The sequence below is a fragment of the Protopterus annectens genome, chromosome 4.part1 (genome assembly GCF_019279795.1).
Source record: "Protopterus annectens isolate FY-2018-M chromosome 4.part1, PAN1.0, whole genome shotgun sequence".
NCBI lineage: Eukaryota > Metazoa > Chordata > Ceratodontiformes > Protopteridae > Protopterus > Protopterus annectens.
The window spans coordinates 931,763,829-931,777,770 of NC_056734.1; the positions used below are offsets into that span (position 1 = coordinate 931,763,829).

General features: G+C 39.9%; 1 protein-coding gene across 1 annotated transcript in view; it reads left to right on the top strand.

Annotated features, from left to right (window-relative positions):
• The window catches only part of MCCC1 (methylcrotonyl-CoA carboxylase subunit 1), a gene marked incomplete in the record, with an annotated part of 1,520,932 nt that overhangs the window by 816,570 nt on the left and 690,420 nt on the right, over positions 1–13,942 (top strand). The window contains 1 exon segment of the mRNA XM_044070663.1: positions 12,019–12,235. Within this exon segment, the coding sequence (XP_043926598.1) occupies positions 12,019–12,235 (217 nt within the window).

Below are 13,942 nucleotides of genomic sequence, written 5' to 3' on the forward strand. Positions count from 1 at the left end.
AGGATATTCCTTCTTGCCAGGAGGTTATTCCTTATCCACCAGACCAGACTCTTATTTCCATCTGTCCTTCATTGCATGCTGTTCTATGGAGTGATAGAACCAGTTCTACCTTCCCAAGATGGGAAATGTTTTTGTTCAAGGATGTTATAGTGCCAGGGAATGAAGATGCTTGGAGACCAGTTCTGGATCTTTCTTAGGCCTGTTTGTGATGTTGGCTAACTTCAGAATGATGTCACTTCACAATCAACTACTTCCTTCTCCTCATTCAAGTTTCCTGGTAACTCTACATTTAAAATATGCTTGTCATGTCATTCCTTTTCTTCCAGACCAGTTATTTCTTACGGTTTATATTTCTGGATCACTTTATCAGTTCCCTGCTTTACCATGTGGACTATCCACTGCACCAAGTGTTTTCACTAAGTGGCTAGCTCCAGTTATAGTTTGTTACAGGCTACAAGGTATCCATTTTTTTCCTCATATTTAGATGATTTGCTTGTCTTTGCAGAGTCTTTTCAAAGTGTCAGAAATATTTCATTTGGCTGAGAGATCTTTTACACAAGTTGGGATTACAAGAGAACATTCAAAAGTCCTTAGTGACTCCTTCACACAGTATTGCGTTCCTAGGGTGTCAGCTGGACCCTTCAGTTCAAAGATCTTTTCTTCAACAGGAAAAAGTAAATCAATTTCTAGCTCTATTTCTAATGTTTTCCATTCAGACTTCAGCCCTTGTGGGGGGATACCTCAGTATTTTGTATCTCGTGGCATCTATGTTTCTTATGATAACCCAGGCAAGATCTACATGAGAAGGATGCAGTCGTATCTGAAGCCTCTGGTCCCAGCATCAAATTCCCTTGTCTTTTCATATGCCAGTGTTTGAGTTTGTCAATAGTAAAAGTATTTGGTAGAAATGGCAAATATCCTGAAATTCAGGTATCCCCTTATCCCTCCCTGTTCCAAAGCAGTCAGTCATCACAGATGTCTTAGGCTTTGCTTGGAGAGCAGTTTTAGAAGAAACAATACATTATTATTAATAATAATAATAATAATAATAATAATAATAATAATAATAATAATAATAATAATAATAATAATAGTACAAAGTATATGAGAAACCTAGGACAGATGCAAGCACATAAATATGAAAGAGATGCTCGACCTGTTCAAGACACTCAGCTCTCTGATTTGTCTTTGGTTGCCAGGACCTCCACAAGTTGTTTCAAACAATACCACAGTCATGTGGTGCATTTTCAAGCAGGAAGGAAGCAGGTCATACCCCCTTTGCAGATTAGCTGAGTTAGCTTAGAATATTGCTTCGTATAAGTCTCATTCTACAGGCATCCTTCATTCCTTCAGATCAGTATTGTATGGCAGACAAGCTTTTCCAAACTAAATCAGGTGTCTTTCAAGATTTGATCTGTCTGTGGGAAGTTACACTAGTACACCCATTTGCCTTTTCTTTCAATAATCAGCTGGCAAGATTTTCCTCGAGGACTTTATGCTAGAAGGTCTTGGAGAACTTATCTTTTCTTTGGACAGGAATGTTCCTGCATGCATTTCAACCCCTTCCACTAATATCCAGTGTATGTCTGAAGTTTCAGAAGGAATCCCCCAAGATCATTGCGGTGACTGCTTTCTGGCAGAGGCAACAGTGGTTCTCCCTTCTTTTGCAAATGGCCAGGGGCAATTACCACACACTTCCTCACAGACTGGATCTACTCACACAAGATCAGGAGTGTTTGATGCATCCCAACCATAATCAAATTCAGCTGACTGCCTGAATTCTAGGGTCTTATTTTCCTTTAGCCACCTGTTTACTGAGATCTGCAGCAGGTACTAATAGAAGCAAGAAAGCTGGCTACTGGAAAATGATACATTAGCAAATGGAAAATGTTTTCTAGCTGGTGCCAGCAGCAACATAACCAGCACCTATTCAGAACTAGTTGTTCTCTGGTTTTACAGTATCTGTGTGCGTTACTTTCCTATGGCCTTTCTTACTACTCCATCAGTGTTCTTTTATTGGCCTTTTCAGCTTATATGGCCATGGATCCCCCTCTTTCAAGGCTTTATCATATCACAATGTTTCTGAAAGGAGTTTTACTTAAGTAGCCTCCAAGAAACCATTGGCCCTTTCTCGGGATCTTAATTTTGTGTTAGAGAAACTAACACTTTCTCCATTTCTACCTGCTAATCTGTCTGACTTGAGGTTCTTAACATAGAAATGAGTTTTACTGACCTATGCAAAAAGAGTATCTGAGTTGCCCTCTTATGTGTGTCATAAAACATAGAAACAGAATTTCCTTGAGAACGAATCTGCCTTTTATTCCTATAGTGGAATCTGACTTTACTTTAAGCTGAATTATCCATTCCCCATTTCTTTACTGATCTTAAAAATTAGGGAAAATGATACTCCATACCTTGGATGTCTACTGATAACTCAGACACTATCTTGACAGAACTAAATCTTGCCAATCTTCAGATCTGCTGTTTGTGATGGTACGAAGAAGGGAAAATCTGTGTCAATACAGAGTGTTTCTAAATGGTTGTCTAAGGTTATTACCTTTTATTTATTTATTTTTTAATATACTCACCACAACAAAATCTTTCCAGGCAGGGTCAAGGCTCACTCTACCAGGGCCTTCGCTTCATCTTTGGGTTTTTGCAAAGGGTTGGATTCTCGAAATATTGTAGAACCTGTAACTTGGTCCTCTGTACATACTTATTCAAAACACTATAAGCTTGATTCCTTTTCTAGGTCTTGATCAGGCTTTACATGGACCATTCTCCAGGGGCTCCTGAACTCTTCTCCTTCCACCTTCCTAACTAAGGCTACTGCAGCAATGATCAGTATGAAGAACAGAGTATAATTGTATAAGTAAACTTACCATGACAATAACTGTTCGAATGATCATTGCTTCAGTAGCCACTCCATCTCACCATCCCCTTATTTTTTTATTTTATTATTAGTGTAGTTTTTTTTATGTCAGGGAGTGTTTTTTTTGTTGTTCCTAGCTTTGTCCTTTCAGGCCACAGATTCTCTCTTTCTGTTGGCAGGAAAGCTCTGAAGAGCTTGGCATCCAAACCTGTCTTTTAGTCAGCTCAGCTTGAACTGCCTAGCAGTTTTGGCACATGGGAGGTGACCTGAAGCTTTGGAAGTTGGCCAGCTGTTATATCCTTGGCAGGATATAACACATATATGTAAGGCTACTGCAGCAGTCATCATACCAACATCTACTGTTATGTTTTCTTTTACAAATGTACTTTTCCTGATGCCTGGTCTGACTGTGCTCCAGCAGTCAGGAGCAAAGCCTTCTGTGTTATGAATGGAGTATGATGTAGTCTATAACATGCACACAGAAATACAGTATTGTGTACGAGAGTAATGCTAATCTCACAGAATTCTTGTAACAAACATTTTCTGCAGCACAATGCAATTACACAATGGCATCCAGACTATATATTCATTAGCTTATCTGTCATTAAATGTACTCTAGCTATCCATTTTGTAAACCAGCTGTCCTGGTAGGAGTCATACTGGTAGAAAGTTTAGTAAGATGGACCAACCTTCTGTATTAACAGCAGCAGTCTGCAGCTCATCTTGTGTGATTCCCAGCTATTCCCAAACAAGCTTTGAGATGCAGTCCCTTTGATGCGTCTTGGGTCTCCTTCCAGAGGGCTGTGCTTGTTACACTTTTCATGCATGGTCCCCGTGTTGCATCCTCACAAACTGCCCAAATTCATACTATTTAATTTCTGTTTCATTTTGTCTAAATGACAAAGGTTTTTGCTGACATTTATGAAACAGCAGGTCAAAAGACAGAACTCTGAGTTATAGTCTTAAAAATGTTGCAACCAAGCTAGTGCAGACTGTTATAATTGTGTTAATAGTATGTAACAACAGGTTTGCCTTCAAAATACAAGATATTTGGCAACTTTTGAATTAAAAAAAAAACAAATATGGCAAACAGTAAAGTAGCAGCAGCAGCTGTATTACCAGATTACCTAATGAATCTTGCTGTTATGACATGTCAGTTTTCCCACTTTCAGACACTTTATCACATTACAGGTGGCCTCTGAATCCTAGTTGGATTCAAGCTTTCCTTTCCTTCCATTTTCTGCCAGTCTGTTCTGATGATCTACATACCATCTTTTCCAGAAACTGATAAATGCCCCAATTAGAAACAGGCCACTTCTGTTTTTTTTTTTTTTTTTCAAAGCTGTAGTATGAACATGGCATGAAATGAAGACACAGGCTTGAGAGAGGGGAGATTTCAACTCTACATCTGGCAGAGGAATGGAAAAGGTGGATATTGAATACAGACTGACAAATTGTCAGTATGAAAACATCAAGTAGTGAAGGTAGAGGCCCAGGAACCACACAAACCAAAGTCTAAACCACAAATGCAATTTATTGACAGCAAAAACAGACCAAATGCAGTCAAGCGCTTTCATCTTTAGCAAAGACTTCTTCAGAACTGCTTGGCATGGTTATCTCCAACCTTAAATAATCCTAATGCATCATGTGATCAACATGTGATGAAACATTCACATGACTCAACTTTAGTTTAGTACACATTAGTTATAAAACTTCAACAAAATTGTTATGAATGTCAGTTAAAATTGCAAAAAAATGAGCAATGAACATAATGAAACAATAAAAATAGAAATAAAAATGAAAATAATATTGATAATAGGAATAATACAAAAATCAGTGTTACAGCGACAAATTAACATGGCATAATCAGCCCTCAAGACATTTTAGCTTTAATATAGGTATAATAGAACAACATTCATTCAAACTAGGGGGGGTAAGGGCGTCATACACAAAAATCCATATGAGCTCTTTCTTAAGAAGATGTTCATCAGTTTAAAAGCCCCTTGGATCTGATTCCAAGAAATCAGTCACCACAAATTTAAAAAGGTTACCAGGATAGGCAGAAATATGTCTGTACAGTGTGTTAATTGTCTTCCCTTTCTTGATTTCATTGAGATGTTCATATATTCTCTCTTTCAAGGCTCGACCAGTCTTGCCAATGTAACATGCTTTACACTGTTGGCAAAGTGCACCATAAACCACTCCCTTAGATGAACAATTAAAATATTTTTTCACCTTATATTTCTTGTCTTTGATGAAAAAAGACTCACAACAGAGTATATGTTGACAGTAGTTACAGTGGTTACATTTGTACATACCTTTTGGTCTATTGCTACTAAGTTTACCTGAATTCCTTTCCAGTAAACTTTTAAAACATTTGTCTTTCCTAAATACTATCTCAGGTTTGGAACCAAGTAATACATTACCATCATCGATGGAAGTAACAGTAGGCCAAAATTGATTAACCACATCAAAAACGTGGTATGTGTTTAAGGAAAAAGTAACAGTCAAGGCTCATTCATACGACTTGTCTGAATTATGATTACCAGAGGTCAATGGCCCTACTGTTTGAGAAGTTGTCCTTGAAAATATAGAAAGTTGTTGCTCAGACTAATTCCGCGAGTGTGATAGCCATGTTGGTGTCATTGTTGTTCAATAGCCCTATGTCAGAGAGCATACTTTCCACCCAGTCAAGTCCCTCTTTGTGTGGAATGACCTAATAAAGATCTTGTACATCTATTGTGACAAGTATGCAATCCAGTGCAAATTGTAAATTTGCTAATCTGCATAAAAAATCCCATGAGTCTTTACAGATATGGGTAATGCAACTGTTGGATGGCTGAAGTAAATTATCCACATACTTAGCTATGTAAAAAGTTTTGCTCCTGCCTGCATCCAGAATCAGTCTCAGTGGTGGGATTTGGATGTCTTTATGAATTTTCGGTATACCAAATATACCTGCCACCACTGGGTGTTCATTGGATAGGTATCAATAGGCATTTTTGCCAATTTGTCCCTGCATGACCATGTCATATAAAAAAAACATAAATTTTAGAATAAGCAATATTAAGTTCATTTTTTGATACCTGTCAGTAAAAAGGAGCTTGAACATCTTGTTGTTATAATCCTCAACATCCATAATGACAGTGCCCCCTCCTTCATCTGTTATGTACTAATCTCAAGATTCACATTAAAATCAACTCAAAACAGAGGGAAGGAGCTTGAAATCTCAGCCAGGCTTAGAAATTTGTGTAGGATATCCCACTTCCATGTGTGCTTGCAGACAACACTGCAGAGACAGAAATCCGATGCATCATGGAAAATCTGTGGTATGAAGTCCACCACAAATGTAGGGTTGATTATGATCAAGTTAATATCTACTTACTTTTTCTCTTAATTTTCTTCCTAATGTTTTTTTTTTTTTATGAAATGTGAAGAGTTAAAAACTTTTTTTGTAATAGAGCACATTACAGTCAATGCCAGGTTGGGTGATATCAACACTTTATTGGAAAGGCATGAATTTGTGCGGCAGCTTTGTCTTAATGCTTTTTGAGTCAAAGAAGTGGATAATAAATTGTTAAAAAAACAGATCATTCTCCTATTAGCAAAGTACATAATTTTAAGGAGTGTGTTTTTAAAGACATTAACCAATGAGAAGGTTGAATCGGGTGTAGTGTGATTCAGTGTTTATTTCAATGCTGCTGAAATTCCTTTATGTTGCTCAATGACGTTTTATGTTTACCTATGAAAAGTGCTGTTGTTTTAAAAAAAAGTGCACTTTGTGGTATTTCTCTGTACATGTTTTTTGGTATTTGTGGTAGTCATCCTGCTGCGGTCACTTTTGTGGCTGCAGTTCCTAAGGGTGATCATAACATGAAGAAAATCCTGTTTGACCTCCTCTCAGGAGAGTAGGCTTGTTTTATACAGAGCTGGGCAGTGTTTATCGGTGGTTAGTCCTGCTGTTAGAGTGGGGAAACGGTGTCAAGAACATGGCCTGCTTAGGAAGGAAGCAGTGCAGGGTACCATCTCAGTCTGCTGTGCCTTCTGGATTTGATGGCTGCCATGATGTTTGTGTTTTTTCTCCCAACCTGAAGATGTTTGTGTCATGGACTTCAAAGCCATCACATGCTCATAGGTGTCTTCTGGTGTTAGATCTTTTTATCAGGCCCTAGAACAGTGGAAAATTCTCTCCCCCTTGTTGGTGAGACTTCCATTTCTGCAATTGAGCCTATTATACATCATGACACTGTGAACATCTTTCTTCACAAGACAGGGAATGTGTGGCCTCCCTTGAAGAGCATGCTCTGTATCACCCAGTTCCAGCTGAGTGCAATGGTCTTCCTACTAAAGTCTTTAGAACAAAAACTGTTTGTGGGGGCCTCTCTTTAGCTAGTCACACAGTCAGTTTTACAGTGCCTAAACAAGCACACAGACAGAAGGTAGAATCCCAGTGCATAGAAGTATTGCTGCCTGGCAGTGGACCATTGATGGGGCATTACTGTCTCATAGTAGTTCACATTGTTCTCAAGACAGATCTTCAGTCCTCTCCTGGTGTGGTGGATTCAGTGGATGTGCATCATGAAGTGCTTCTGGAGTTGAGGTACCTGTTGATGCCATTAAGGAGAACACAGTCATCCTCCTCTTTTGCTTGGTGCAGTGGGGTAAGCAGGAGATAAGGGCGAATGCATTCTCTCTTCTCTAGCATTGGAGATTTCTACACACATTCATAACCTTCCACCTAATTTCAAGTCTCATTACAAATTTCTGGAAAGAAAGGCCAAACCTCATTCTTTTCACCCCTTCCTGGTCAAGAAGGATAGTATCTCAGACTGTCACATTTCTGGCCCTATAAGAAACCTCTCCAGATCAAACCCAAGGATGTCACCCACAGTTGGGTGATAAGTGGCTTCACATTTGGGCCTAGCTTCTGATGTAGACCACTTAATCGTGCCAGATTTGATAGCCGGTTCTAAGTGGCAGCCTGAGCTGCTAGGAAACATTCCACTCAGAGTATATCTGTAAGTGAAAAGGGTTCTCAGTTTTGACAGAGCATCACTTTGTTTTGGTTTGGTATGTCAAATTCTGCTCTTGACCTATCACAAACAAACAAATAACATTTGTGCTAGTAAAAAGCGCTTACATAATAAACATTTACTTATATTTAAGGCCGTGTTTGGTTGTTATTTTATTTGTTTGTGATTTGTTGGATTGGATATGCCAACTTTCATTCACCAGGTGGATTTATTTTCATTGCTCTTGACCTATTTCAGATACCTTTTTTCTTGGGCCTCCATTATTCCACCATTGTTGCACAATTGTGGTGCATGTGTCAGATTATCTGGACGTCAGCAGAATAGGAAGGGCAGTATTATAGCTAACACTGGTTGGTCAAACAGTTCATTAAGAAGAGCAGGATCTTAGTCCTCCTGTGAAAAAACTTCAACTTCAAAGAAACTTTATTGTCATTTAGGACCACACAAGTGCAGCATGAACGAAATTACAAATGTCAGCTCATGAGAGAAATGCAGTGCAAACAACATAGATACAACATTATCAAAGAATAGCATAAGAAAGAAAATAACATGTATGCCATGCAAGTGGTAGTTCACATTACATAAACACATTCAATACCCATTATCCAGTGATAAATAATAAATAACTACCCATCACCAAACCCTTACACTGTTAAGACAGAGAATAAATATAAATAAAGACTAGTGAATAGCAGCTGTTTAGTTACCATATTGCACTTGTTAACCTTAGATGTGACTCTGTATACCCATCATATTGCATAATAGTACTGCTGGCGGTAATTGCTCAGAGCAGCAGGATTAAATAAAAAAAAGAGGCTTCAATGTATCAGGTATTATGGTTGGTGTCTGTATTGATAAGTCTGACAGCTGTAGGATGCAAACTGTTCCGAATCTGGTAGTCCTACAGCAGAAGCTGTGGTACCTTCTTCCAGATGCAAGTTGTAAGAACCAGTTGTGGACCGGATGGGTTGAATCAGCAAGTATTTTTCTTTCTTCTTCTTCTTGTAAAGAAAGGCTCCTGAATAGAAGAAAGGTTTTTGTCTAAGATTTTCTCAGCTACCCTCACCACCCTCTGTAGTTTCTTCTCAGCAGCTGTGCAGTTGCTGAACCTTGCTATGAAGTTGCTAGTGAGGATGCTCTCGGTAGCTCCCCTGTAAAAAGTGGTAACAGCAGACTGTGGGAGCCTGGCCTTTTTGAGCTTCTCAGGAGGTGAAGCCTCTGTTGAGCCTTCTTGACTGTATGGCTGTTGTTAGCAGCCCAGGGAGGTCATCAGAGATGTGAAGGCCCAGGAACTTGGTTGTTTTGACTTTCTCTACCACATCCCCTTTGATCGTGAGTGGTTGGTGAACTATTGTCTTTCTCCTGAAGTCCATAATCATTTCTTTGGTCTTATTAACATTTAGGTCCAGATTGTTCCTGTCACACCAGGCAGTCAAAGTGCTCACCTCATCCATGTAGTTATGTTCATTCCGACCACTAATGAGACCCTTGACTGTGGTATCATCAGCAAATTTAATATTATGGTCTGACTTATGTTTTGCAGTGCAGTCATGGGTGAGGATGGTGAAGAGCAAGGGGCTGAGCACACAACCTTGGGGGTACACCAGTATTCAAGACTGTGCGTTGAGAGGTGTTATTTCCAGCACATGTCTACTGGGGTCTACCAATCAGAAAGTCAAGTCCAGTTACATAGGTGCTTGTTTATCCTGAGTTTCACGAGCTTATCCACCAGTTGCATCGGTATCGCAGTGTTGAACGTAGAACTGAAGTCGATGTACAGCACCCTAACATAGTTGTTCCTCCCTTCGAGGTGTTTTAATGCAGGGTGTAGTATGACTGATATAGCATCCGCAGTCGATCTGTTTGCCTGGTATTTAAACTGGAGTGGATAGAAGGACTTAGGCAGACTCGCAGGTAGATGTTTCTTCACAATCCTGTCAAAGCACTTCATGACGTTTGAGGTTAAGGCAATCGTTCTGAAGTCACTGAGGCAAGTAACGTTGGGTTTCTTTGGAAGTGGGACAATATTTGTTTCCTTGAAACATGAGGGAACTTCCTCCATAGCAAGGGATTAGTTGAAGATGTCTGTCCGTACTAGACATAACTGATCAGCACACCCCTTCAACACCTTGCCAAGTATGTTGTATGTTGAACATAACAAGTAAGTTGAAGATCACCACCTTCCCTGTATGTGGCTTGAACCTCGTACGTGACTTGCTTAATGACTTGTTTGTAGAGAGGGTGTCATGAGGGAGTCTTCTTCCTGTAAGAAGGTTATTTTATTTTGAGCTCAGTAGCTTGGAGAAGCTGAAGTTAATTTCTTTGAAAACACACTGCCTTGTTTCCATTCTGTCTGCTCATAGAATCTTGGAGCTTCAAGCTTTTGTGTTCAGGGAAAGTTATCTGGTGTTTCACAAATGCAGGACATCCATCAGTATGAGCCCATGTTTCCTCCCGTAGGTGGTTGCGCATTGTCCCTGAACCAGTATCCATTCACTTCCCTTTTCTTCTTTTTTGCTGGACAGAATCCATAGGAGCCAGATGTTTTTCTCTATCTGGACTTAACACTCGTGCCTAAGTATTCTCGAGGCAGGTTAACAAGTTTAGGAGGATGGGCCAACTGTCAGTCCCCTTTGCTCTGAAAAAGTAAGAATGGGCCAACTGTCAGTCCCCTTTGCTCTGAGGAAGTAGTCTCCACTGTAAAAATATGCACCACTGGTGACCTAGTCATTGGTGCAGTCATTCACCATACATTATTGTTTTGACTTTAACTTGGTAAATCAGGCTTCATTTTGGAAATCAACACTGCGTCTTCAGCTATGTGACCTCTGTGCCTGTGAGATCCCCCTGTCATTTCTTTTGTGATGGTTACTACCAAGGCTTCATCCCAACTAGAGTCCCAGGTCTTTTGGTGCTGTCAGTTACCTGTCAGAGGGCCCTTCTTTATGGGCCCAAAATCTCCATCCCCTGGTTGGTATGCGTCTCTTCTACCAGCCTCAGCTGTTAGAGAACTCTGTCAGTTAGGCATCATTGGTTAGAGGAAATTCAGGGCAAATGAGTCTAGTGACCATTACCCCCTTGCCAGCACCCACCCTTAGTCTATACCTCCACCTCTTGAAGAGGTCAAGACTGATCAAGCAAAATTGTTTTATGATCAGTAAAAGAAACACCGCAAGCATGTCTTAGGTGGGTGGATTTGCCTCCTGCACCCCCTAATTTGCATATGTATGTATATAATGTAGTATACATTTTATATATATGTGTGTGTATATATATATATATATATATATATAACACACACACGCGCGCGCGCGCGCGCGCACACACACACACACACACACATATATATATATATGTGTGTGTGTGTGTATGCGTGTATGTATCTTATCTATCTATCTGTCTATGTATAAGTGCGTAAACTAACTCCACGGTCACACAACCACATCCAAAAGTGAAATTCCATAATGGAAGCAACAATTACTTTTGCAAGACTCAACAGATCCTGTAGTCAACTAGCTGTGCAATTGACAGAATGCTGCAGCCCCATCTCTCTGTTTGTCTCTAAATAAATAAATAGACATGACTTGGACCAAAAGTCAAACATAGAAACAGTAAGTTAGTGTTAAAATACTTGACGATGCAGTGTACATACACAAACAGAAAAACAATACCAGTAACTTGGGAAATAAACAAGCATGTGTGTGTGTGTGTGTGTGTGTGTGTGTGTGTGTGTGTGTATGTATGTAGACACCTACACAAACGGGTGCCAGGTATAAGTGTGATGTGTCAGTCATCAAATGGTACTCTAAAGTGCAATGAGAAAAGTGCATTTACTGGGATTTTTATTGTTAGCTTGAGATTGTGGTATCTCGGAGAATTCCTTTCTCCAGATTAGGGGCATCTCAGACTCGACCTCCCCTGTCAAATTGGTATCGTATAGAGGGGTGCAGCCAGTTTCCACACATAAGTAGCTGTGTAGCAAGAAATCAATACATATACGTTGAGGTGATGACTGTTGAATAAAACTCTTTTCTAGATGTTGTAATGAATAACAGTGGTCTTGCCTTGATTTTAACATCACCCCTCTTTTTTTTTTCTGGCTCTCTTTTGTAGATTGTAGGTCTAAACACTAATATTGACTTTTTGCTGAACTTGTCAAGCCATTCAGAGTTTGAAGCAGGTCATGTGCACACTAACTTCATCCCTCAGCACTACAAGGAACTGTTTCCTAAGAAGAAGAACACAACTAAAGAAAGTCTATGTCAGGCAGCTCTGGGCCTTCTGCTTAAGGAAAAACATGAGACAAACAAATTTCGAATGCAGTCCAATGGTAAGGATTCCTGTCACTTCAGTCAGATAAATGGTGAGACTGATCTTTAATGCAAAATATAAAACTGATTGCTTTGTGGATGCGGTTGTGTGACAGTGGAGTTAGTATAGATACATATACATACAGTATCACTCCATATAGTCAAATGTCTATTTTTGTTGTTGTTGTGTCTTTCGGCTTTTCCCGGTTAGGGGTCACCACAGCGGAACTCCGGTCCACTAATGATTGGCAGTAGATTTTTACATGCCGAGTTGCCGGCCCTGATGCACAACCTTCAACGAAGGTACGCCCATTTGCGCATGTCTCCACACAGAAGACGCTCTAGCTGAGAATCGAACAGGACAACATCCTACTGTGAGGCGACAATGCTACTGCAGCACCATCATCGCAGTATATATAGTCAAATGTCTATAATGTTGGAAAAAGCGATCAGGTAATCAAATCATCATTTCTGCTGGCATTCCTTTGTGAGACATTGCAAAACAGTGGGGAGTGGGAATTGTCCCTTTCCCTGCTGTTTTGCAGTCTCTGAGTTGGTATATTTAATTAGCAGGGAGTGTGGAGGCACACATACCCTTAACACACCCCACCCCCCCAACTGGGAAGGTGGAGCATGGGGCTTGCCCACCTGCAAAAACCATGAGTTGTGTTTTGGGGGTTTTCTTAAATTTTTTTTTGATTTGTGATTTTTCAGGAGCATTGATTTGATGTTCAGATTTTGCTACTTCAGTATTTCAAAGTACATCAATATATATACACGCACGCACACATTTTCTTTAAAAATCTACTTTCTATGATATATGTAAAAATATTTGTAGCTGTTAATTCAGTGTTTGTAATCCTGAATGTTTGGAGTAGATTGCTAAACATGCTACCATCAAACAGTGGAGTAAGTTTGGTTTATTAATAACAGAGGGAAGCTGTCATTAAATGTTAAGAAAATCAGTTCATAAAATCAGATGACATGAAATGTTAAGCACAGGTTAATGTGTTAATGTGGCAGTGTATAAAATACATACATTTGCTGGTTCTGTTAAGATTTAGTCTTCAAATGGTTTGTTTCGAATAAGTTTGGCATATAGTCACTAAGGCCTTTTAATTCTGCTTAGCAGGTGGCAGTCAAAGCATTGGACAGGAAGACTACTATGGGGTGACATCGCTGAGGGACACAAGACCTACAGGTGGCAGACACGCACAAAAAAGATAAAAGTTGGTGTTGAAACAGGATTTTACCCCAGTCCAGAGGACCTCCGTTATCCCTATTGCCTGATGTAACTGCAGTGGGGGACCCTGGTGACGTGGTGGTGGAGAACTCCAGTGGCTAACTGGATGGAGCTGACTAAGTCAGCAAGTCTTTAACCTGCTGTTTTTATAAGGTGTCTCTCTACCTCCAGCTCAGCCAGGACCTGAAGCTCGCATCAATTGCAGCTTTCCAGGCTACACCTCACCAGAATGCCCACAGGACCAGAGCCATTCTGCTACCCTGTACAAATATCACTGGACAGGCAGAGGGAGATGGTGATAGGTCCCTGACCTGGGAGGCACAAGGGTGGGCCGCCCCTGTGATCTCTGGGCCAGTGGGACAGGGAAGATAAAAGAGAGAAGATAAAAAAAATGGAAAATAGTAAGTTAATAAAAAGAGAAAGAGAAAGCTAAAGAGATACTAAATGGAGATAAAAATGCCTCATAAACTGCTGTTGTAATATT